General features: G+C 34.2%; 1 protein-coding gene across 2 annotated transcripts in view; it reads left to right on the top strand.

The window, feature by feature from the left end:
• snx8a (sorting nexin 8a) overlaps window positions 1–23510 on the top strand; it is a 58508-nt gene that overhangs the window by 23477 nt on the left and 11521 nt on the right. For both annotated transcript variants that reach the window (XM_028813922.2, XM_051933632.1), the window contains exons 4-10: window positions 8520–8710; window positions 17193–17313; window positions 17755–17891; window positions 18713–18793; window positions 20364–20524; window positions 21545–21677; window positions 22403–22471. In XM_028813922.2, the coding sequence (XP_028669755.1) occupies window positions 8520–8710; window positions 17193–17313; window positions 17755–17891; window positions 18713–18793; window positions 20364–20524; window positions 21545–21677; window positions 22403–22471 (893 nt within the window). The remainder of the gene's footprint in view (window positions 1–8519; window positions 8711–17192; window positions 17314–17754; window positions 17892–18712; window positions 18794–20363; window positions 20525–21544; window positions 21678–22402; window positions 22472–23510) is intronic.

Here is a 23510-nt window from a genome sequence, read left to right as displayed (position 1 = left end):
AGACCATAAACATGCTGTTCTTTAGTTATTAAACTTTCATCATCACAGATAAGATTTATAACTACATGGAGATGAACTTTGGCCAGTGATGTCTGGAGCAAATAAAGCATCCATAGGAGCTTCTGCAGACTGTGTTCAAATAGAATACATTCCCATAAATGTTGTCTAGCAAATGTTAGTAATGCTGCATGTACTCTTAAACACAACACAAGAAAATCCTGCTATCCATCTTCATTGTTTCAGTCCTATATCCACAAAATGCACACCAATTCTCTGCTGTATTAAGTTTTTCTAAACAAATGAAAATGTATTGGAGCGTTAGCTTTCCTTTAAGACATGTGTCTAGGCAGCGAAATTGAAAGAAGAATTTAGGTGAATGTTAGAAAACGTAAAACCAATAAAAGGCATCTTAATCACTTCTGACATTTGATCTCATTGTTTCACTTTTGAGGTTTAGTTTCATTACCTCAAACCATATTTATATCTTTAGCTTTTGCTGTAGTAGCTTGTTTTTTTGTTTTTCTTTTTGATGGTGATAAAAAATGTTTTAAAATGTCAATGATTTGCATTTGTATTGCACTTCTAATGTAACTAAATGTTAAAAAAAAAAAACTTTTTTCCTTCATACATCTTCTATATAATCTTGTTCTAATCATGTTCACATGCCATATCAATCATCATCCTTGTCATGTTGTTCTTTAAGAGAAGAAAAGAGAAGTAGATCGCTAATGGTGGAGGACTTTGACATTGAGTGGATATTTGTGGAGTATGAATGTATAATGAAGTTACTTTTAAGTATTTTTTTTGTTTTCATTGGTCCTTTTAAATGTTATAAAGAGACCATACATCAGAGAGTATAACTTCCCATTGAAAATAAAGAAGTATAGAACAAGTAAAATGGGGCTACCTGTGTTTAAAAGCTACTTGGACTAAAGTAGATTGTTTAAATGGAAAGAAGAAGCAAACATGTTTGGTTTGCAAATGGGGCACTGAATCATGTCATGCATGTTTGTTTTGTTATGAACTCATGAATAGTAGAGTACAGCCTAAAGGCATGGGGAGTTGGTGATTGTAGCTGAAGATGTCTGGTCTTTTCTCTTCACCTTGTTATCATTATTAGTATTAAGTTCTACAGAAAGTAGCATGCAACTTGTGCTATAAGAAATAGCCACCATTCAGTATGTAACTCAGTCATGGTGTTCTGTTATATATTTTGGTGTTATTGTTTTTAACAATAACACCAAGATATGAAGGTTGGAACCAGTCAACAGTGGGAAATGGAGGCATTCCATCACTGGGGTTAGTCACACACATACCACACTCATATATACACACACACACACACCATGGAACTTTAGAGTTGCTAGTTAACTTACTAACCTCACATGTGCGTGGCAAGCACTAGAAGAAACAACTTGTATATCAGTAAATCTTTTTTTTTTTTTTTTTTTTTTTTTTTTTTTTCATTTTAAGAAGTTTTTGTCATTTTATTCTGGATTTCCTAGTTGTTGATAAAAGTAACTATAAAAACATGCATCCTGCTTTTTCATTTATTGCATAAAATATATTTGCCAGATAGCTAACTTAAGTCAAATGTGCTTGAGTTGTGGCTTATTGAATTTACCAAGCGAGTATAGAGGAAGAAAAGTACTAAATAGGGTTTTCCCACAGTCTGACTTTTGTCAGATGGTTGGTTGTTCCACAATTGCCTGTGCCACAAATGAGGAAAAGCATAATGTTACACAGCTGTTTCTTGTATAGCTACTGTATTGTGAGGACATAACCAAGAACTTCTCATTTATTAATCAAGTGTTTTTATATTCGGAGGCAGGCAGGGTGGTTATAATATATAACATATCACAAACACTTAATGTGTAGCTTTCCTGTGAAATTTCAAACCTCTTCATCATTTAATTGTGATGGAGCTACAGTTTTTTGTTTTTAAAAATGGCATACAGATTAAAAAGAGAGAAATGGCAGAGTGAGCAGCAAAATAGAAATGTGGACCAGCACTACTTATGCATGGTCCTAAAAGTCGGGATCTGTAATTGCCCCTGAAAGCATCTTACATAATAAACTGGAATAACATAGCATTGCCTGAAGTCAAAGCGACAGTCCGTGGTGGGTCATACATGTGACAAATAAGAAGCCCACCCTCCAGAAGTCACCTCCTTGTTCCATGGCAAGTGTGTGGAGTGTTATTGTATACCAGAGTGCAATGTGGGTGGTTGCAAAACACTGTGGTATCTCATAGGAGTATAGTAGATTTTCTTTTTCTGTTACTTATTTGCAACAAAAAAAAAACTTGACTAATATGAAAGCAACATTTATTTAAGTTTTTTTTCCATTTCTCTTAAACCATTTTCTTACCATGAAAGCTTCTGCTGTTTCCCTTTAACAAGCTTGAAACGCAATGTTTTTACAGGTGTTACTGGGATATAAACATTCCACTCATTTTAAAATATCCGTGTAGTAACTTTTTTCCCCTCATTCTCAGTTTTTATTTCCTGTTGGACAAATGGTTTCTACTACAAATTTATTTCTTTCATCCCTGAAGAGCCTTTTTTTTATTTTTTATTATTGGATATTACCATAGCTTCAGGGTTACCAGTCTTATGTACTATAGGTTATATTCAGCTATTTTCTTAATATGGTGCAGTTCTTATTTTTTTAAGCATTAGACATTTGTCAGCTTGTTTCTGCTTTTGTTATTTGTTTAACAATTTGTGGTCAACCTTCTCTCCGATGGTAGCATGGTGGCACAGTGGTTAGCACTGCTGCTTCATGAATTCAGTATCCTAAGTCTGAATCCTGCTCTCAGTCTTTGTTGTCATGGTATTTTCACATTCTTGTCTCTGTGGGGTTCTTCCCCTCTCCGATCCCCCCCGATTCTCAAAGACTGGTGGGTTGGAATAATTGGCAACTCTAAACTGACCTTGTGAGTATGAATGTAGATGTGTGCATAGCGGTGCCCTGTGATTGGCTGCTGTCCTATTTTAATGCTGGTTTATGCTTTGTGCCTTATGATGACAGGATATGCTTCAACCCCCTTCACTCTGAATGGGATTAAAAAGATTGAAGAATATTTATAATATCTCAGTTTATTGCAAAGAGTTTGGTAAATTGTAGGAGCTGGGTTCTGATCAAGAGGTTGGTTTGAATACAATCCACTTGCAACAATTTTTTTCTTAGAGAGAATGTATTTATATAGATGTGTGTCCAAACTATGCAATGCATTTTAGTGAACCTAGTCAATGCAGAAAAATATGAAAAATGGTTATATGCTGTGGATAGCACTGTGGCACAATAGTTGGTTTTGCTGCCTCATTGCTTCAAGACACTTGGTTTGACCTGGTCACTGTCTGTTTGGAGATTGCAAGTTCTTCCCACATCTTTGTGGATTATTCTGTGAGAACTCTCATTATTGCTTTCCCACATTCTGGGTTGATGGTTAACTGTAGAAAGTCAGTGTTGTGTGGTTTAAAGTCCAACACTTTAACCATTACAAGGATCATTTCCACTTCCTACTCCCTGTGTATGCCTTAACATGCAATTTAACGTGCCTATACTCTGTCATTTTAGTATAAGTAAATAAAGAAGTTGTACTGCGTTATGACCTTGTAAGTTGCTTTGGATGAAAAACCTGCCAAATATAATGTAGTAATTGTAATAGTAACTTGTCAAGAAATTGGTGCCTTTTGTGTGTGTATTGCTATTCTCTGTGATAGATTGGTGGTCTTTCAACAGTTTTGTCCTTTTTTGCACCCTTATGATATGGAATGGACTCTAGTACTGTGTAAACTCATGCGTTATCTATAACACCATACTTGTGATAGTTCTGTGCCTTTTAGTTAGAATTAATATAACCCTGAGGTATCTACTCTTTGGAACTCTACATCTAGGATTATCTGTGAAAATTCTTTTAATCTGTTATGTAATTTTCAGTTAAACCACCTACCTTTTATCTCGTGCACTGTAAATGGACACTTTAGTATGTGATACTTTTGTTTTATTTTACTCTTCTTCCAAAGGTGTTTATATTAGACTTTTGAGTACTTGCTTTGCTGTCTGTATCCATTATGATGTACAGACTACATTTATCTTTACATCTACCTCTGGTTTGGAAAGATCCAATGTACCTCACTATGAAAACTGCTCAGCCCTCCTTTATTTTACATATAGCTATTACCAAAATATACAATAACTAGGCACTTTACAGGACTGACAAGATAATACACTTTTAAAGTTTAACGATTGGACGGTACAAGATTTAAAAAATTGCAGACATAAGAGTTGCCCCATGGTAGACACCTGAAGGATCATGACAGATTTTATACAATAAGTTTTAAAAATGAACTGTACAAATTCATGACCACTGTGGTGTATAATAGAAAAAAATAATAGCAATATTTATAGATAAGGTGACATAAGAGTTACGTTGTATTCTTTATCACCATTTCAATGGGGCCAAAATTTTAACTGCATGTTTTCAATGGATTTATGTTTCATGCATTCCAGAGCATGATTTAACCTTTCCAGGGATGTCTGTGTTAGAGAACATATGTCGGCACGTCTGTGAGTAGATCAGTAGATTGCAGTTAAATCTGGCACTGTTATTACAGGGGTAATTCAGTGTTGATTTCTAAAAAGATATTACAGGAACACCTGACTTACTGAACAAATAAGTTTCCTTATGAAAAAATCTCTGAAATAAAAGTTATAGAAAATGAGAATCTACAAATTTTATTCAAAGCACTTTTCAGTGGTTTCTATTATTTAAGTTAAAATGGGGAAAGGTTAGCAGCTCTTGTGCCTCTGCATTTTTTTTTTTTTTAATTTTTTTTTTTTACAGAAAAAATGTTTCAGATAATGGAGAGAGAGAGAGAGGTGGGGAGCATGTACTGCACCCACCACATGGATTGGGACCCGAGGACAGTGGGTGACACCTCGGCACCACACTGGAACAGTGTGAGGTTTTTTTTTTTTTTTTTTTTTTTTACAATGGCCAGTCCTGCCACCAACCTCCAGGTTTTCCCTGTAAGTTGGAGCTGGATGCAGATTAATGTCATACCCAAGATGAAACAATTATAGTTTAAGGACCTTGCTCAAGTGCCCAACGGAGTAGAGTAATTTCTGGCGTGTTTTTTTTTTTTGTATCAGTATGCTGCTGCTGGAGTATGTGAATTTCCCCTTGGGATTAATAAAGTATCGATCTATCGATCGATCGGATTCAAAACCCAGTGCAGATCCCTGGCTTCAGACCCACCACTCCATCCAGATGATAGTGGCCAGGAAACAAATGTCTGCATTATATGTTTGAATTGTTTAATTCCCAACATTTTCTTGAGCAATGGAAGATGTTCTAAGTCAGTGGGAAGCGGAACCGGTGTGTCTAAATGGCAATGCAATACCCCATCTATCTTCAGTCTCATTAATTTATTGGATGCTTCTACTCAGTCATGATGGATTTTTGTGATTTTTTTTTTTTTTTTTTTTTTTTTTTTTTTTTATGTATAAATTTGGACTGTGGAGTACAGGTGTACTTGCAATGAAAGCGCAGAGAAGACTGTTTGACCTTGGGCCAGGTTTATATAAAGTTTTAATAAAGTTATGCATAACAACATAGACTAAATTTTTTTGTATTCTTTACCACCCAGAAGAGTGGATGTGGAGAGGAAGTTGGAAGAATGGAGAAGGACTTTAGAAGATAGCCGATTGAAGATAAATAGGAAGAAGACAGAATACATGAGGTTTAATAATGATGAGGGTTCAGAAGTTAGCCTGGAGGGAGAGCTATTGAAAAGCATGGATAAGTTTCAACAATGACTACATGGGCAAAACAGTGATGGGAATGGAAGTACAGGGGAAGAGAAAGCAATGGAGGCCAAAGTGGAAATGGGTGGATGGGTAAAGTAAAAGAAGATCTGAAGGAAAAGGGTTTGATTGAGGCAGAGGTTCAGGACTGAGCTATATGGAAAAGGTTTATCAAGCACATCGACTCCACGCAGAAGTGGGAAAAGATGAAAAAGTAGTTCTTGATAGTTAGTCCTAAGTGATTTATTATTATTTATGTATTGAAGGCAGAAGTGTTCTTTTCATAGTAGAGTTGCAAATCTGAAAAATACTCATTTTTGAGTGCACTCTGTTAATTTCACCTGAAGGTGAAAAGTGCCTATATAGAAAGCTATTTGATGTGTATTTAAAATGATTCTGCGACTTTGAACACTTCTAACCCTGTGACATATTTACTGAAAAAGCACATTGTAGTAATGCAGGTATTGGTATGGGATGATACTGGCTTAGTTTTTTTTTTTCTTCTTTTTTTCTTCCCCCTAAACTCTGTATTTTGAATGAGCCACCTTCATACATCTTGATGTTGATCTAGTTGCAAAGGAAGTTTATGAAAGATAGGAGAAAAATTCTGATTGTTTTTATTATTATTTATCTGCAACTTCTCAGCACCATGTAGACTATACTATCAATTTACTTCCTTCAGTCTGTAAATGCACTCTCTTCCTTGAGATGGGGAATATAGCTATGAGTACCTTTTCCCCATGACAGTAACTTGGAGCCGCTGATCTCTAAATAACTGTTCTAACTTTTAAGTGTCAATACATAGAAACAAAATTCCAAAAGCTGACTTTAATAATTGATTCAACAAAGTGTTGCAAGTGCATTTTTTTTTTCACATATATATATTTTTTTGATTTTCTTTCTTATTTTTTCTTTCAGCTTTTAAACCATCCATTAGTTTGTTAAAATTATAGTCAAGGGCCTTAAATGGCATATTCTCATGTTAGTTTCTTATTATATTTGTATGTTTTTAAGCAGTGCTTCTGTTTTTCAATATGTGTATTTTCCAGTGCTTAAATATCTCAGTCCTGTTTGAAAAGAAGATAATTCTTTTACTCTACCAGTGTTCACTTATTTTATGTTCTTCTTTGTAGCTATAAAAGACTAGCAGAGCATCTTAAAATGAAAAGAACCATGGTATGACTTGGTAGCTATAAAAGACTAGCAGAGCATCTTAAAATGAAAAGAACCATGGTATGACTTGTTCCAGACTCTCAGTGAAGTTGTCTTTAGTAATTTAATTAAAACAAATGATGTACCTCAACAAGTGGCTTAGTATTGCAGACAGAAAAACACTAACCTTAAATAAAAACTGTAAAGGTATTAAATGTAACTGCTTCGAAGCAGCAGACCTCCTGGTTTCACAAAACGTCATCAATATTTCAGAGATTTATGACAGCAAAATTAACAATTTTATTTTTTGCAGATTTTAAGGAATTTGTTTTTTAGATGGCAACATACTAGTTATCTTCTTGGTTCATAATGATTATCACCTCTGCAAATACTAGCTCAGATTTTATGAATGTCTTTTAATGATATAATACATAATATAACAGCTAAGGTACAATTTCTCAAATGTACTATTGTAGTGTCATATCTCTCCTTGTGTACACCACCAAAGACATATTTTTTACTTTTATAGCACATCAGAAAATAACTTTTAATTTCTGAATTAAAACCAACTGTCCATTAGATCCAGTCCCATCACTCGTCTTTGAATGAAAGGGGGGGGATTTTTTTTTTTGGTGGAAATAATGTAGATAATGATGTCGCTTAATTTGGTAGGCTTAAATTTTGGTTTTACTGAAAAGGCCCACAATTCAGGTGTTCTTTGACACCAGTCTTTTCGCTCACACTTTACAATATGATCTAAAACCTGCTTTTTACAGTTTACTAAACAGAAAAATTTAAATATTCTCCCATGTATAAGCAAATAGGGGGGGGGGGGACTCCTAAAATTTGCATGCCTAATGATGGCTAGAAGATTATCAGTAACAGAAATTATAATGTGATTGGAGACAGAGGTCTCATGGCTAGATATGTCCATACCTTCCAATGGTGGCAAGTAGCTACTGCTGCTCCATGTTCATTGCTTTCAGTGTGTATTATTGGACTTTTTCCACATGTGCAGTACCGATCAACCTGCCTTTTACAACAATTATGGTAAAATAAATTGATTGAATTCTTTTTAAAGCTGCACTTTCATATTTAGACTACTGATGTACTAGTTTAAGTTGTAAGTTGCTCATGTTCTAGATTTTTTTTTAATTACTAATAAAGTTTCACTTTACAAACAAGATATAAGAAATAAATGAAGCACTCAAACTAATACCAAAATTGTTTTCATGTTGATTAGTTCACATGACATTTTACGAAAAGCTGTTTAAATAAAGAAATGTATATTTTGCTGATAGATTATTTGGCAGTACACTTGTATCTATGGTAATGTTCATATTTAAAAATGTAAAGCAAAAGTGAGAATCAAACAATACAGATACTTCAGTTTTTAGTTTGAAAAAATCCAAAATTACTAAAATTGACTGTTTCAAATGTTATACAGTATTGATTATTGTGACTTTCCAAATTTTCACATAAAATAAAAGTGGTGTTTATGAAATGTATGCTGTAATGTTACATTTTTTTCTTTCTTCTCTTTCATACGTTAGAGTTTCCAAAACCTCATTTGGGTGAACTGGTTGATCTTCGAGCTCTCAAAATGCAGTCTACTTCTGATAACCCTTTACTCCTTACACAAACACTTCTGGAACTGCAGGATATAGACACCATTCAAGTGGAGCTCATTCCAGAGAAGAAGGGACTGTTTCTGAAACATTTTGAGTATGAGGTCACCAGCCAGGTACAGAAAGACATACTATATACACTGCAAAGAACTTTGTTCTTTACACTATTTGGAACATAAATTAAGTCACAAGTTAGCTTAAGAGTGTCTGATGTAAGGTTTAGAAGGTGAACAGAATTTTTAAACTTGTTCTAAGACAAAAAGAGTTACTTCTAAAGTGTTACTATAATAAGTGAAGTGTTTCATTTTACCTTTTAACGTTTTGTGTGTTATTATGGTTATGCCCAAGTCAGACTCGGGGTGACAGTTAATTATTTATTTGCTTTATAACATAAAGCCCAAAAAACTCTCGGGAGAGTATTCTGATGACTTCTAGTGGATGAAATAACATTTTGCTGTAAAAAATAATAAATATTTGTATGCATTTTGCTACTTTAATGTAACTCATCAATATTCATGAGGAGGGCAGGGCCTTTAATCAAAACACGATGTTTAAATAAGCCATAAAACCAGTTTTATAACAAATTGAAACTGAATCATTCGTTGAATCCAGCGATAGCGATGACAATGTGAATTGGTCATCAGATGTTGACACTGAGAGTGAAACTAATGCATTACAGTACTGCACGATCGAACCGCCATGATATGTCTGGTGAATTCAGTCTCATGAAGCTTTAACCATGGTGAAAGTAGCTTTGTGGCAAAATAGTTGTATTTAAGTAAAAGGACAAGACGTTGGGCCCAAAACTGTTATGTAACATTTCAGTAATTGTTTACTGCTCTGATGCCAATTTTTCTGATCATAAAATGTCATTACGATAGCAATTGACAAGAAGATTTCATAATTAATTGCAGAATTACAGTATTTAAGGGTTCCCCTAGAGTGCCTCTTTCTCTTGCATGATTTGGCTCAAAAACTAATTGGCACATTGTCTTCTCATAACAGGCTGAAGTTTCGAGTTTGGTATTTTTCCATCCAGCCGTTTTAGCTCTAGACCGTCATCAAACTGTGACACACATACATCATCGAGATATCGATATTTTCAATATCGGAGGACCCTAAAATGTTGAGACCCATCGAAAAACGCTCCTCTCTCATAAACAATATATAAAAAAAACAAAATATAAAAGTGTACCAAAAACATGTTTCTACTGTGTAGGTTGTCAGGCTGTGCATTGTCACATGAAGGATTTGTACTAAATCTGGATCAGTATAGCAATGGACATTACACGTGCCTCTCCTACTGTACTTATGTTGACCTTTTAGTTTTTACTTGTTTCTGTTACACATTTTTTCTTGTTGAGCTAAAAACCTTGAATTTTTTTCATTTTCCATGTGGTAAACATAACGCTAAGGAGATTAAACTCTTTGTATTATTAACACTTTCTGTAGATTGAAGCTGAAGTATTGTTTTATTGTAGTTTTCACATTTTTGAATAACCTGGTTCATGTAATCCCACTCAGTGTGACTTCAACATCAGTGTGTCTTTTCACTTTGAGGCGCATTACATTAATATTACCATAGTATTACACATTGAGTGTGATTCTACCTGCTTTGCAATTTTGGCTTAAAGCCACAGTTATTTATTGTGTTACCAAGTGCTTTCATACAGCCTCCTGAAACTATCCCTCGATCCTTTTAGTTGAGAACCACTAACCTATAATCCTCTAGCTGTAAATACTATACACCCCACTGAATACAATTACTGTCATTATGAAACAGATAAATGAATAAATAAAGCAGGTGTCATCCTACAACAATGCCAATAAGTAAATAAAAATTGTGTTTTGGTTTTTTACTACTTGCTATGCAAACATTTGGATATAGCCAATTTAATATCTGAAAGAATTTAAAACCTTTTCCTTCCTTTTTTTTTTTTTTTTTTTTTAAGAAGTCCATTCACAGGGAATTACTGTAGCATTTCACTTCCTGAAATTCTAAGAACGGGCCATACTTGGGGACCCAGGCAGGATATCCTGAAGAAGACACTGACCCCTGTACTCTGACACATGCAGATCCTGCCAACTGTGCAAAACATAACTTTTACAGTGTATTTTAAAAACCATCCTATCAGTGTGCTTTTTTTATATAAAGAAAACATTTCTAATTTGAAAAAAAAGGTATATGTGCTTACACAAGTGGAAAAAGGAATCTCTGATGCTTATACCCTTAAATCTGCCAGATTGTAAGTGTGATGATGATGGTGTGGTGTTTAATTTTGGACTATTTCCACTGTACTTGGGGCCAGTGATGGTAGAGGCCAAATTTGGAATAAACATTTTGGTGCATATTTTATTGAGCTGTATCAGCACTGGAAATGTCTTTATAAATGATACTAAAGAAGGCATTTGTTTTTTTCTTGCTCAAAACTGTACAATACTTAATGGTTAAACATGCCATAGAGAAGATTTATGAATATTCCTATCCTTAGGAGATGGCCATGCTCAACTTTTGAGTAATTTATAAATTGCCTGTGACACAGAAAGAAGTAAGCATCTACCAATACAGACACAGAACTTGTGTTGTATTCCTGAAATTATTTTTAATTTAATGACTGTTGTAAACAAGTTAGGCAGTGTATGCATGGTGTAATATTACTTGGTTAAATGATTTGAAAGTTGTAGCATTCTCATATTTAGTTACTTTATAAAAGAGTCTGTTAACACTTTGTTAAATATTTTCATAATCATGAGTCATATTCAAAGTAACAGCAGTAATAGAATGCAGTTACTTGCATTAGTATATTTATTTAAATTCACATTTTTTTACTAGTACTTTACATTTTTAAAAACCAAGCAAAAATAAACTTGGGGTTGCTCAGTATTTTTTATATACTTTAGAGTCCAATTGAAGTGATGTAAAATGGCACTGATTGATGTGCTGCTGTTAGTTGTTGGTTCTGGAGGGTCTGTGACTAATTGTAGTTGCAATAACTTTTTTGAAGTGACTAATGAGACTTCAACAAGAATTTGAATGCTCCAAGTTATTTATTTATTTTTTTTGTTTTTGCTGCTTTGGACGATGTTTGAATACAGGTCCTATTTTTTCATCTAGACTAACAGACAAGTGCTTACATACTTTAAATCCTTTCCCCTTGCATTTAATTTCTAGGTAGGTGTCTTTTATTCATTAACTTATTATTATTATTATTATTTTTTTTTTTTTTTTTTTTACTTCCCACAAGCAGCAAGAGAAGTAAGCTGGTGTACCAGCACCTAACTGCCTTCTATTCCAAATCTGTTTTACTCATCTGACAGTCACTCTCCTGACAGCAAAAGAGGAAAATATACAACATATAAGTGACCATGAAGTGACCTCTCTTTTAAAAAGTATTTCTGAAGTAGTTAACTAATCTGTAATTGAATTCGCACAGAATGTTTCCTTTTTTTTTTTTTTTCAAGACGGAGTTTGCAAAATTGCCAATGGTATTAAATTGGAGATTTTGAAATTTCAAAACTTTGCATAGCATGCACAAATTAAGATATCTCCACAAAAATGATACTTTCCTGGCAAATTTCCTTTAGGAGGTAAATATGCCAGATTTCAACAAAATCAGTCAATTTGTAACAAAGTTGTTTCATGCAATCAGACAGACATGGCAGCCACAGTAGGTGCTTTTCATGTTACATATGAACGCACGTGTAAAAGTGATGAGCTGAGCTGTGCTATGTTCTATGGAAGTTATTTCTTTTTCCTTAAAATGTTCTTTGTTTCATCATTATGGCTGTTGAAAGATGAGTTCATAAGTATTAAGAAGATGTTCCAGGATCTTTGCCTTAACATAGTTACTGTCAACACCTTCATGTTCTACCCATATCTGCAGCAAGTCTGCTGACCTTTTTCTGCTACAATTCTTACATTGGTAAACTGCTTTGAAGGTTACTTACCCAAAGCCAGATCATTTTCATTAACTAGAGTTTACAAAGTTGTGGACTTCACCAAATGTGTATAAAATTATAAAATGCCCCATTAATGGTGTAAGTAGGCTGGTAGCCTAGAGACTTATTTATTCAACCAAGCTTCAGAATACAGTTTTTCCTTCCCACTTCTCATTTGTTAAGTAGTCAAATCTCATTTGTTAAGTATATTAGCAAAACTTTGCTTGTGGCTGCACACTGTTGCCATGGTTACTGCTGCCGACTCACAAATTTGGCATCCTAAGGGCTCAGATTCCTCACGCAGTCATTGCCCCTATTGACTTTGCATGCTTGCGGGGGTTTTCCTTCAGCAGCCCCAGAGATGTGTGTTTTAGGTTAGCTGGTGAGTCCAGGTTTGGGTCTGTGTTAGTGTCAGTATGGGTGTGCTCTTAAGTGAACCCTGCAAGATGAACTTGCTTTCTTGCCTTATGTTTTGAGGATATCCCAGAGCATATCTGATTTTGCTGCCATAAGTGCCTGGTTCATACTACTTAGAAATAAACTACAGGGAACCTGGCAATTCCACACTTTTTATAGAAAATAGCAAAAAGGGTAGCTGTTAATTTATTGTATATGGTGTTAGTCAGTGGTTGTCAAACTCAGTCATGGGGAAACCCATGTAGCTGTGGGGTTTTTTGTTCCTATCAGCCTGACAATCCAGGGAGTCATTTTACCTTTAATTGTTCTCATTTTGAAGATATTCAATATATATTCAATATAATATTGGTATTTTTACTATAGCGTTAAACCCTTAAATTTTTTTGTTGTTTTTAAAGTGATTTGGCTTTTTACTCTGCAGTTTGTTCTGTTAATTGTATTCTAATGATGACAGACAACAAACAGAGCAGATACTCGGGCGAAGGACACTGAATGCTGAAAGGCTGCAGCTATTTAAGTGTCCGACCAACTAATGTGCTCTTTAGCAGATCATGAATTAAATAACTGTTTAAAAAAAAAAAAAAAAAAAAAGCCTAAATTATCCATCTATCCATCCATTATCCAACCACAGGGCCACGGGGGGTCTACTGGACCCAATCCCAGCCAACACAGGGCACAAAGCAGGAACAAACCCCGGCAGGGCGCCAGCCCACCGCAGGCCTAAATTATCCCTATGTAATATACATAAATGCTTCATACATTTTAATAAAATAAAATTACCAAACTTGGTTTTGTACTTTCTACACTAGCCCCAAGCCATAGAAGCTGGGAAATAACAGCTTGCGTAATTAGACTATTGGTACAAATGAAAGAAGAAGTTGGTTGGAACAAAAAGCTGTGGCCATATGTGGCCTCTAGGACTGAGCTTGGGAACCACCATGTTGGATGTTTGCAAATATACATTGTCCTCTGAGACACAAACGGTTGTACTCCTGACAACCAGTGGAATTCAACTTCACTTATTTTTTTAGTCTATAGAACACAGTGCCTTCCTTTTTGTCTGTAAATTTGTGTCTGTCTATACTTAATATTAAAGCCTAACAGACTAACTTTTTTAGCTTACCGACATTTTCCAGGTTTGTCACAATGTGTGACACAATAAACATGGCCAGTTAGGGCAGAATATATGCTTGCAAATCAGTTTCTGTATTGCTGAAACCCACTTTGTGTCCTTTTACGCTCTGCTGTACAGAGTTCCAGTTGGGCAGGCACAGCATGACTTTGCACTGCTGCTTGGCACTTTCTACTGGTTGTACAAACTCTGCTGTGACAGTGGTTTCCACTTAAAACACACATAGCATTCGTTCACTCAAAAACCTTTTGAATGTACAATACAATGTAATGTAAAAAAGAAAGATTTGAAGCAAACACAATATTGATGCAGAGTATACACTACACACCCTAGTAGTAGTGACATCAGTCATTCTTAAGTTAAGCTAGTCATGTTATTAATAAAGCTGATTTAGATAAATGTACCATTTGCAGTTAAAAATACTATTCAGTTTAACACAATATTAAACAACTAAATTTAACATAAAAAGATTGCAAAAGAAAATATTTTTTAAGAATAGGCTTATTTCAGTGCATTGCTTTTATTTTGCTTGTCATCAAGGAGGCATTTTTACTTTCTCGTATACATAGTAGTAAAAGTATAGGAATCGTGAAAAAATTGGACCTCGAGATTTTGATGAATCTTGACGTTTCAAACCTTCCCGAGTCTGAAAATACAATTTTTGAAATTCTGTCTATGTGTAAACATGATGACTCACATGCTTTGACCTAAGTCAATGAGATTTTTGTACACTTGCTTTATGGAATCTTATCAACCTTTGGGTCACTTCTGGCAATAGAATTGGTAAACTGGTTATAATTACACATACAGCACTGTAAGATGATTCAAATTTTGTATAGATATTTATAATGATAAGCAAATATGAAATTTGAGAAGAATGATTCAGTCTGAAGTAGTATTGTATTTAAACAATCATCTGAATTTTTTGTATCATGAAAATATAAATGTGTACATGTTGTTATTAAAAGCTGTATTCAATCTAATGCATATTCTTTCAATAACCTATTATTGTTTTTAATTTATACATCATTGGTTTAACAATAACGTGTAAACATTGAACATGCCATGTAAATATAAAGATGTAATGGGAACAATAAGCTGCTACGTCCCCGTGGTGTTCCTGGTAATACATTGAATTTTATGATTTTTTTTTTTTTTTTGTTTGTTTTATTTCCGCAATCATTATCATAATTAAATATAGCTAAATGCAGTTTTGCCTATAGCAATTTATTGCAACAAATATATAATAAACTTTTTCTATGTTTTTAGGCAACTAGAACTCTTTTTACTTTGCACGTAATATAGGTAATGCATATGTAATCATGAAATAATTCCACCACCGTTTTTGACCTCTCCAAGTGCAAAAATATGAAGTTTGATTATAAATAGAGATCAATGATTGTGTATTGATATTATCAATTAGTTATGATGAGAAACAGATATATTTGAGAAATATTGCACAACTGGAAGTGGTTGATGACCTTTTCCTCTATCTCAGTATACAAGAAAGTAGAGGGCAGTACACTCCCGATTTTGCTTTTCATCTGTGGTAAGACTGGTAATTTAGGTTAACATTTTATCAGCCTCTTCCTCAGAATGATTTTGTACCTAAATAAGCCAATACAAAAAAAAAAAAAATTGCAAATTGCTTTTATGCTTCTTGATGCTATGGGAAGAACTGAGTTGCTTGAGCAACAATAAAATGTCAGTCAGTCATATTATCAATCATATTAACGCATCCAGCTTTTAAAAAAAAAAAAAAAAAAAAAAAAAAAAAAATGGAAGGAGAAAGAGGGTTATGATCTTGACTTAATGCTGGGTTTGGTTAATATTCTTGAAAAAGGAACCACACTTTAGCGGCTATTCAGGACCCTTAAAGTATAAGTTTAGTATTTTTCAAGTTGGTTATTTCTTCACAAACATGGTATTTATGTATTTTCCATGCAGAACTGTTCTAAAGTTAAATGGTTACTATAAACTTTAAAAAGTACATAGCCAGTCTTGGCATTTTACAATGAACTTTATGGGGCTCCACAGGAAAATAAAAGCATAAAAACTTAATGAATATGTCGTCTTTGAGTTTTGATAAAACATTCCTTTCTTGTTACCACCGCATGTTTATGATTATTTCCAGATCCCCGTTGTTGTCACAATCATCACATATTCCAGATACTATTTTTATCGACGTAAGGATACGTTTTCTATTTGCTCGTGTGAGTTCTCATATAAATACAGAAGTAAATCAAAACAAAACCAACCACAAGGCACAAACTGTTTGCTGTGATTTTTGTCTTTCAAGAGGAAACTATGCCTGGGGAATGATAGGTGAAAGGTTATTGTGGAAGAAGACAAATGCTGAGGTTGCATGCATAGCTGGTCTCTTTTAAAAAGGCTTAATCTGGGGTTTACTTATATATATATATATATATATATATATATATATATATATATATATATATATATATATATATATATATAAAAAAATAAGCTATTTTACAATGGGTGTGTAAACGTAAGATGCGGATCATCAATACACAACAACAGTCTTGGCTTGAAAAATGGATATATTCTATGCTTTTATGCCCTGTGCTCCACAGGGTATATTGAATAACACCAGGACTTGCTATGTTTTTTTTATATAGAAATGTTTAAAACACAATTTCACATGACAAATGCATATATACTATGTTTATGGAAATTAATTTTGACTTGAAAAATTTTGAACTTATACTTTTAAGATATTTGACATTGAAGACCTGTATGGAATAAATGGCAGAACATAATGCTGAGCATACAGAGAGAGGTGTAGTTTGTATTTTTTTGTAAGTGCTTATTAATTTGCTCTTTTTCTTGAGGGTTTATTTACTTTATCAGTGTATGAATCAACTGAAAAATGTTTGATATGAAGCACACAATTATAAATGTGTGTAAAACATGTTTCATTTGCCTCATTTGTTAATGCCATTTAATAGTGTGATTGTAATTTGTTTTTGAGCATGTTATGTTATGTGTTTAGTTTTTTTGGCTGCATTAAAAAGATGGTTAAGAAGGAATGTAATTAAAAACGTGATTTTCAGATTTATTAACATTTTGTTTTCATTTCCATGCAGCGTTTTAGATCATCAGTTTACCGTAGATACAGTGACTTTGATGTATTGCATGAAGTCTTACTCCATAGATTTGCCTATCGCATGGTGCCGGCACTCCCACCGAAAAGAGTACTAAAAGGAGGTAAAAAAAAAAAAAGATAAATTTACATAAACTGATAAATGAGGTAGAATAATGGTTTACCATCATAAGTCATTTTTGTTGCATTTATTTAATAGTTATAGGCAATAGAGTATACAATAGATGTAACTATAGATACAGTGGCAGTTAAAGCAAGAAAGGTTTTCACAATTTATGTGTAAATTTATTTTTTTAATAAACTGATGAAACCTGGAGACTTCTTATACTATACTACTTAGTCTTCTGAATAGAAGTGACCAAAGCATGTCTATAGATAGATAGATACTTTATTAATCCCAATGGGAAATTCACAATATATGTGACGTTTTCTTTAAGAAATGACAGAAAAATAATAAATATGCACAAAATGTTATCTGTTAAGCATGAGTTAAGTAAATAATCCCCAAAGGGAACAAATTGTCTTGTCTTGCTTGCTGTTAACAGTTTTGACTTCAACATCTGAAAAGGAGTTCATTGAAGGTCGACGACGTGGTCTTAGGCGTTTCATTAATCTTGTTGCCCGGCACCCTTTTTTTTCAGAAGATGAACTCATAAAAACATTCCTCACATTGAACAGTTCTGTAGGTAACTCTTTTCAATGAGCATTGTATGTGTGTGTATTATTATGGTTGTAGTGGTTAATATTTTTAGTATTATTATTATTATTATTGGCTGACTTTGGTTAATAGCATTAAACTACAGCAGATGTGTGTATGATAACAATATTTGGAACATGAAGATTGTTTATTTTTTAATTTTAAGCAGATCTAATATGGTTCATTTCAAAGTATGAAAGCTTAATTTATTAATCTTTACATTTCTTTTAAAAGTTTTGTAGCACTAATTTTTACTTGACTGCAGTAAACATTTTTCCAGTATCTTAAGATTTTTAAGATGTAGTACAACATTTTCAATGTTTTCACAACATGATTATAGAACTGGGGCGGCACGGTGGCGCAGTGGGTAGCGCTGCTGCCTCGCAGTTGGGAGATCTGGGGACCTGGGTTCGATTCCCGGGTCCTCCCTGCGTGGAGTTTGCATGTTCTCCCCGTGTCTGCGTGGGTTTCCTCCGGGCGCTCCGGTTTCCTCCCACATTCCAAAGACATGCAGGTTAGGTGGATTGGCGATTCTAAATTGGCCCTAGTGTGTGCTTGGTGTGTGGGTGTGTTTGTGTGTGTCCTGCGGTGGGTTGGCACCCTGCCCAGGTTTGTTCCCTGCCTTGTGCCCTGTGTTGGCTGGGATTGGCTCCAGCAGACCCTCGTGACCCTACATTCGGATTCAGCGGGTTGGAAAATGGATGGATGGATGGATTATAGAACTGTCTTTTTGCAGTTTTCTTAATAAGTAGTAGCTTGGTTTGATTTTGGAAATAATTTAGTTTTAATATTATGTGTTCTACTAGGATGTGCAAAACAAACTTCGTGAGTCTATTAAAAGAGCTGGTGATGAATTCTTGACTTGTAAAATTGCAACAAAGGCTAAGGTACTTGAATATTTTTTTTCTTTGTGTTGAAACTTTAAATGTTAAGTAATCCAATGACTTCTGATTGCATGGATTTTGTTTTTGACTTTTCTGTTTTAACCATATTTAAATTTTATGATTTACTTGAGCATTAGTCAGGAAAATAAGCTGTGTTCTTACACTTGGGATATGTTGCATTATATGTAGTAGCAAAAAGTATTTTAGGAGATGTTATAATGTAAATTATTTTACAGTACATACACAGGCTTCCATTTTATTATCTTCAAATTGTCATGTCTTCCTGTTAACACATTTTATTAGATAGTGTTTTTCCTTCTTCAGCAACTTATTTAACCTTTAACCAGAAATATACCCCGCTTCATCCTTTCACTTTTGGCTGTGATTGATAAAAAGGAAAAAATATGCCATTTGTTTACTGGAAAAGTTGTTGTGAGTTCTTCCTGAGTGAAAGTTTTCCACCACAGAAGTGACTGTTTCTACTAGGAGTTGATTAGTGTTCACAGAACAACATCCTTCTGTTTATATTTATATAAAAAAAAAAGTGTATACTGTAAATAGACATACACCTTATCAATACTGTACATGTTAAATGCAAAGTTTAACAATTTCCTGTTTAGTTAAAAAGCGGAAATTTGAAAGAATGATGCATCTAGGGCAGTAGGTATCTGCTAAGAAAGGACCTTTCGGCATACAAGTATTTAGGGGTTAACCCCCTAAAAACTAAATACCTATAAATCTTAAAAATGCCTTGATGGATCTGATTGAAATTTGGTGACCTTATAGAAAAAAGAGAAATAGCCAGCAAGTGTTTTTGTGTTTCTTGATATTTATCAATAATAATGTAGCGAGGGGGCTATTCTAACTGGCCATGTCCTATTCTCAGCCCAATGCTTAGAAGTGATTGCATAGAATTATGGGGCTTGCCTTGTATGCAAATGACGGCTGTTGGCAGAACAGCAGCAGGAACAATAGGATGGAAACAATGAAGAAGGTGAAGTGTTCTGCACAGGAAAAACAGAAGGGGATCATGGCTTAAAAATGTCTTCGATTTCATATACTAATATTAACACGCTCCATTCTTAAGTCAACCCCCTGTACTATATCATATGCTAAAATATATTACAGCAAATTAAATTTCCCTAGGAGATTATTAATATAGTGTCTGTCTGTCTGTCAATCACAAAATATAAATTTGGAGTAGGCTCCTAATGTGAGGCAGGAACGCACTCTGGACAGCATGCTAGGCCATCACAAGGACCACTCCTGCACAGGCACCCACATTCATGCAGAGCCAATTTAGAATTGCTAATTAACCTAAAATGAATTTATCTCCCACATTTCACAGAGATGGAAGCAAACAGGTCGGGAATGTGCAGACTACACACAGCAACCATGTGTACAATTCAGACACGGGATACTAGACATGCGAGTTACAAGCAGTTGTCACCAGACTGTCAGATGTATTCCTGTATATTCATGTTACTACTTGTCATTTAATTTTCATAATTTTTATGTTTATCCAACAGTAGTTTGCAGAACATCTTCCTAATTTGTTGTATTGTTGTTTTAGGAATATCTACCACCTGATATCCAGGCTCAGTTTTCTGCCAGTAGAGAATTAATACGAAACATCTTCAACAGTTTCCAGAAGTTGCGTGATCGGGCAGAGAGGATGGCTATACGGTCTGTGGAGAATGCAACTGATCTGATGATGTTTGGGAAAGAACTAAGGCATGTGGCCCTGAACAAAAATCAATTGGTTTACCTTCCTCCAGCTCTTCTTATTTGTATGTTTGTTAATGATGAGTGTAAGGCTTATTCTGCACTAGCACTGAAACTTAACAATGCCGTTTTCGTTTTAAATGTTTCTGTCCACACTTGCATTTTCATACCATTTTTGTTATCCACACTGAATTGGCTAAAAATGCATAGATCTTTTCTGTTGGTTATGCATAGTTTAGCAGCCAAGCATGACATTTGTGTATGGAGCAAATCCAGAGTAGATCAAAAAACAAAACAAAATGGACTTCTTTGTGGACAGATGCTGAAGTACAATTAGCTCCAGTGGTTAAGGTATAAGGTTGCCAAAGGCTTGGAAAATAAAGACCAGCAGTCTGGCTAAAATAAATACAGTAAAATATTCTCGTGTATCAAGGCTCAGTATCCATCAGCTAATGTAGAGAAGCTAGGAAAGAATTATCATGACATTAAAGATGAGATCACTTAAGTGAATTATCGGAGCAAACTAAAGTTGGTACCTGATCACAAAACAATTATAATATCAGTGTTTTCAAAAAGCTCAGTTTTCAGCAACCATACTGCTATGCTAGACCCTGTATTTTTATATCTACACACTTTGAAGAGCTTTTTGAAATGATACTTTTTTGGTTGTCTAAAACAATGTTTCAGTATGGAAGAAAAAAAATGCTTTTTCAGATTTATCAGTGTTAGTGTTGAATATGGACCATATTCTGATACTATAACAGTGCTGCCTAGGCCTGGATGTAGTGTGTTCTGGTATGCACACTGCCCAAATAATTGTACACTTGGATTGCAACTGTTGAAATTACTTATCTAAATGCTACTGCTTTCGGTCATTTAGCTGATGAAATTGTGAAAAGGGTGCCTTTTTGTTAAAAGTGAGTTAAACTATAAAATACCTAATAGCAATTGAAATGGTGTACATGTTATCAAAAATTGCATCAGTGAGCTTTACATCTATACCCTAATATTGATGTTTTAAAATTACAGTGCTCTGGGGTCAGATACCATTTCAGTTCCATACTGGGCTACCACAAACAACAACACTTGGGGTACCTTGAGACAGTCTTTGAAAGGACTGTCTGTGGAGTTTGCAATATTGGCAGACAAAGCTGCACAGCAGGTATGTGAAACACTGAAAAAAATAAATGGGTCATAACTATTTCAACAGAAATGTAAACTTTTATTCCATATGCCTTCTGTTGCTGTTCAGGCATATTTCTTACCTTTTACATTTTTTCAGCAATGAAACCTTTTATTTACGATTTGTTCATTCCACTCAGCAGCATTCTCAAATCTGTTAACTTTTATTTTATTTTTATTTTTATATTTTTTTATTTTACTTTTGTTGGTATTGTGAAAATTCTGAAAGAACCACACATCTTTAATTATTTTATTCTGTTATTCTTCAAGACTTTGGTTTCCTTCTGTAAGGTGGTGGTTCTGCCAGTCATTGCAACCCTAGACAAAAATATGAGACGCTCTAACCGTACTTTAAGTTGGATATAGGGTGTAGTACGAGTTATGCAACATCGGTACCACACAAATGCTTTGGCAGTATAGATCACATCTGTTGACGTATGCTTTTGTATTACACAAATATTGGCTTTTATCCTTTGCAAAAGATGAAATTTGATGGGTCTACTTGCACTGGTGCATCTTAGGACTCATTTTGTGCATCAGTGGTTAGGAGACTTGCCAGTGCTTGCATCTTTTACTGTAAGATTACTAAAACAAGACTGAACATTAAATGATTGCAGCAGACTTCAGGATTTCATGTTCATCATTATAATTGATGTTCATTATGGTGACTTTTTTTAAATTTAACAATATTTAAAATATTTTTAGGGTAAAAGGGAAGAGGATGATGTTGTTGAAAAATTGAATCTTTTCTTAGATTTACTACAGTCATACAAGGTGAGTTAGGCTTATTTATGCAGAAAAATCATTTTTAAATAAGTGTCTTTATATTTTTGCATTTATCCCTGAAGAGATTTGTTTTTTAACTTTGCTCATCAGATTATATGGCTTTTTCTGTTTTCACTCTACTAAATTCAAATTTTATTTTTTTTTTTTTGTTTTTTTTTCTTTAGAAATTTGGGAAAGTTGTACATGTGATTTTTACTTAAATGAAGAGAGTATATTCATTTTCCTGAGTCCCCCCCCCCAAACACCCCACCAGCCACCTTCCTAAAGAAAATGAGACCATGTTTTTACTGTATGGGATTCTTTTTAGAAAGCTAATTATACAAATGTGCATTTAATTTATCATTTAGTTGAAGACCTCGAGGCATCATCCTGACATATGACAAAATCAACATAAATAGCCTGGCTACTAAAATTGTGTGCAAGCATTTAATTGTTTCCCTAATACGGTGCTTCCCAAACTCCGTCCTGGGGACTCACTGTGGCTGCAGGTTTTTGTTCCAACCAACTTCCCTTTTTCATTGGACTCTTAGCCTAATTAAGTGAGTCGTTATTTCCCAGTTTCTGTGTTTTGGAGTCAATGCAGAAAATACAAACTAAGTTTAGTAGATTTTTATTAAAATGTAGTAAGCAGCTATATGGGGAATATGTCATTTTTTAAGTCGTTTGCAGTATTTTCATTCTGCTTTTAAGGGTGTTCTGGTTATTTAATTGATTTTTTACTATTTAGCGGGTCTGACACTGAAGTCGTTGCAGCTTTCATCATCCTGGGTGTCTGTCTTAGGGTTAAATGAAGGGAGCAAACTACACAGGAAAATAATAGGAGAACAACAAAAGAGAGTTAAGCACTTCTAGCTTTAGAAAAAACCTGAAGTATTTCTAAATGTCTTATAAATGTAAAAAACATACTGCTGTGCTTTCCTGAATGCAGAATAATGAGAAGATTAAAAAAGACCAACAAATTAAATGAGATCAGTTATTAAAAATTATTTTCCACGGACTCTGAATCTGGTTGGAGCAAAAACCTGCA

This window comes from Erpetoichthys calabaricus, chromosome 11, assembly GCF_900747795.2.
Source record: "Erpetoichthys calabaricus chromosome 11, fErpCal1.3, whole genome shotgun sequence".
In the NCBI taxonomy this organism is placed as follows: domain Eukaryota; kingdom Metazoa; phylum Chordata; class Cladistia; order Polypteriformes; family Polypteridae; genus Erpetoichthys; species Erpetoichthys calabaricus.
This window is presented reverse-complemented; position numbering and strand designations above follow the sequence as displayed.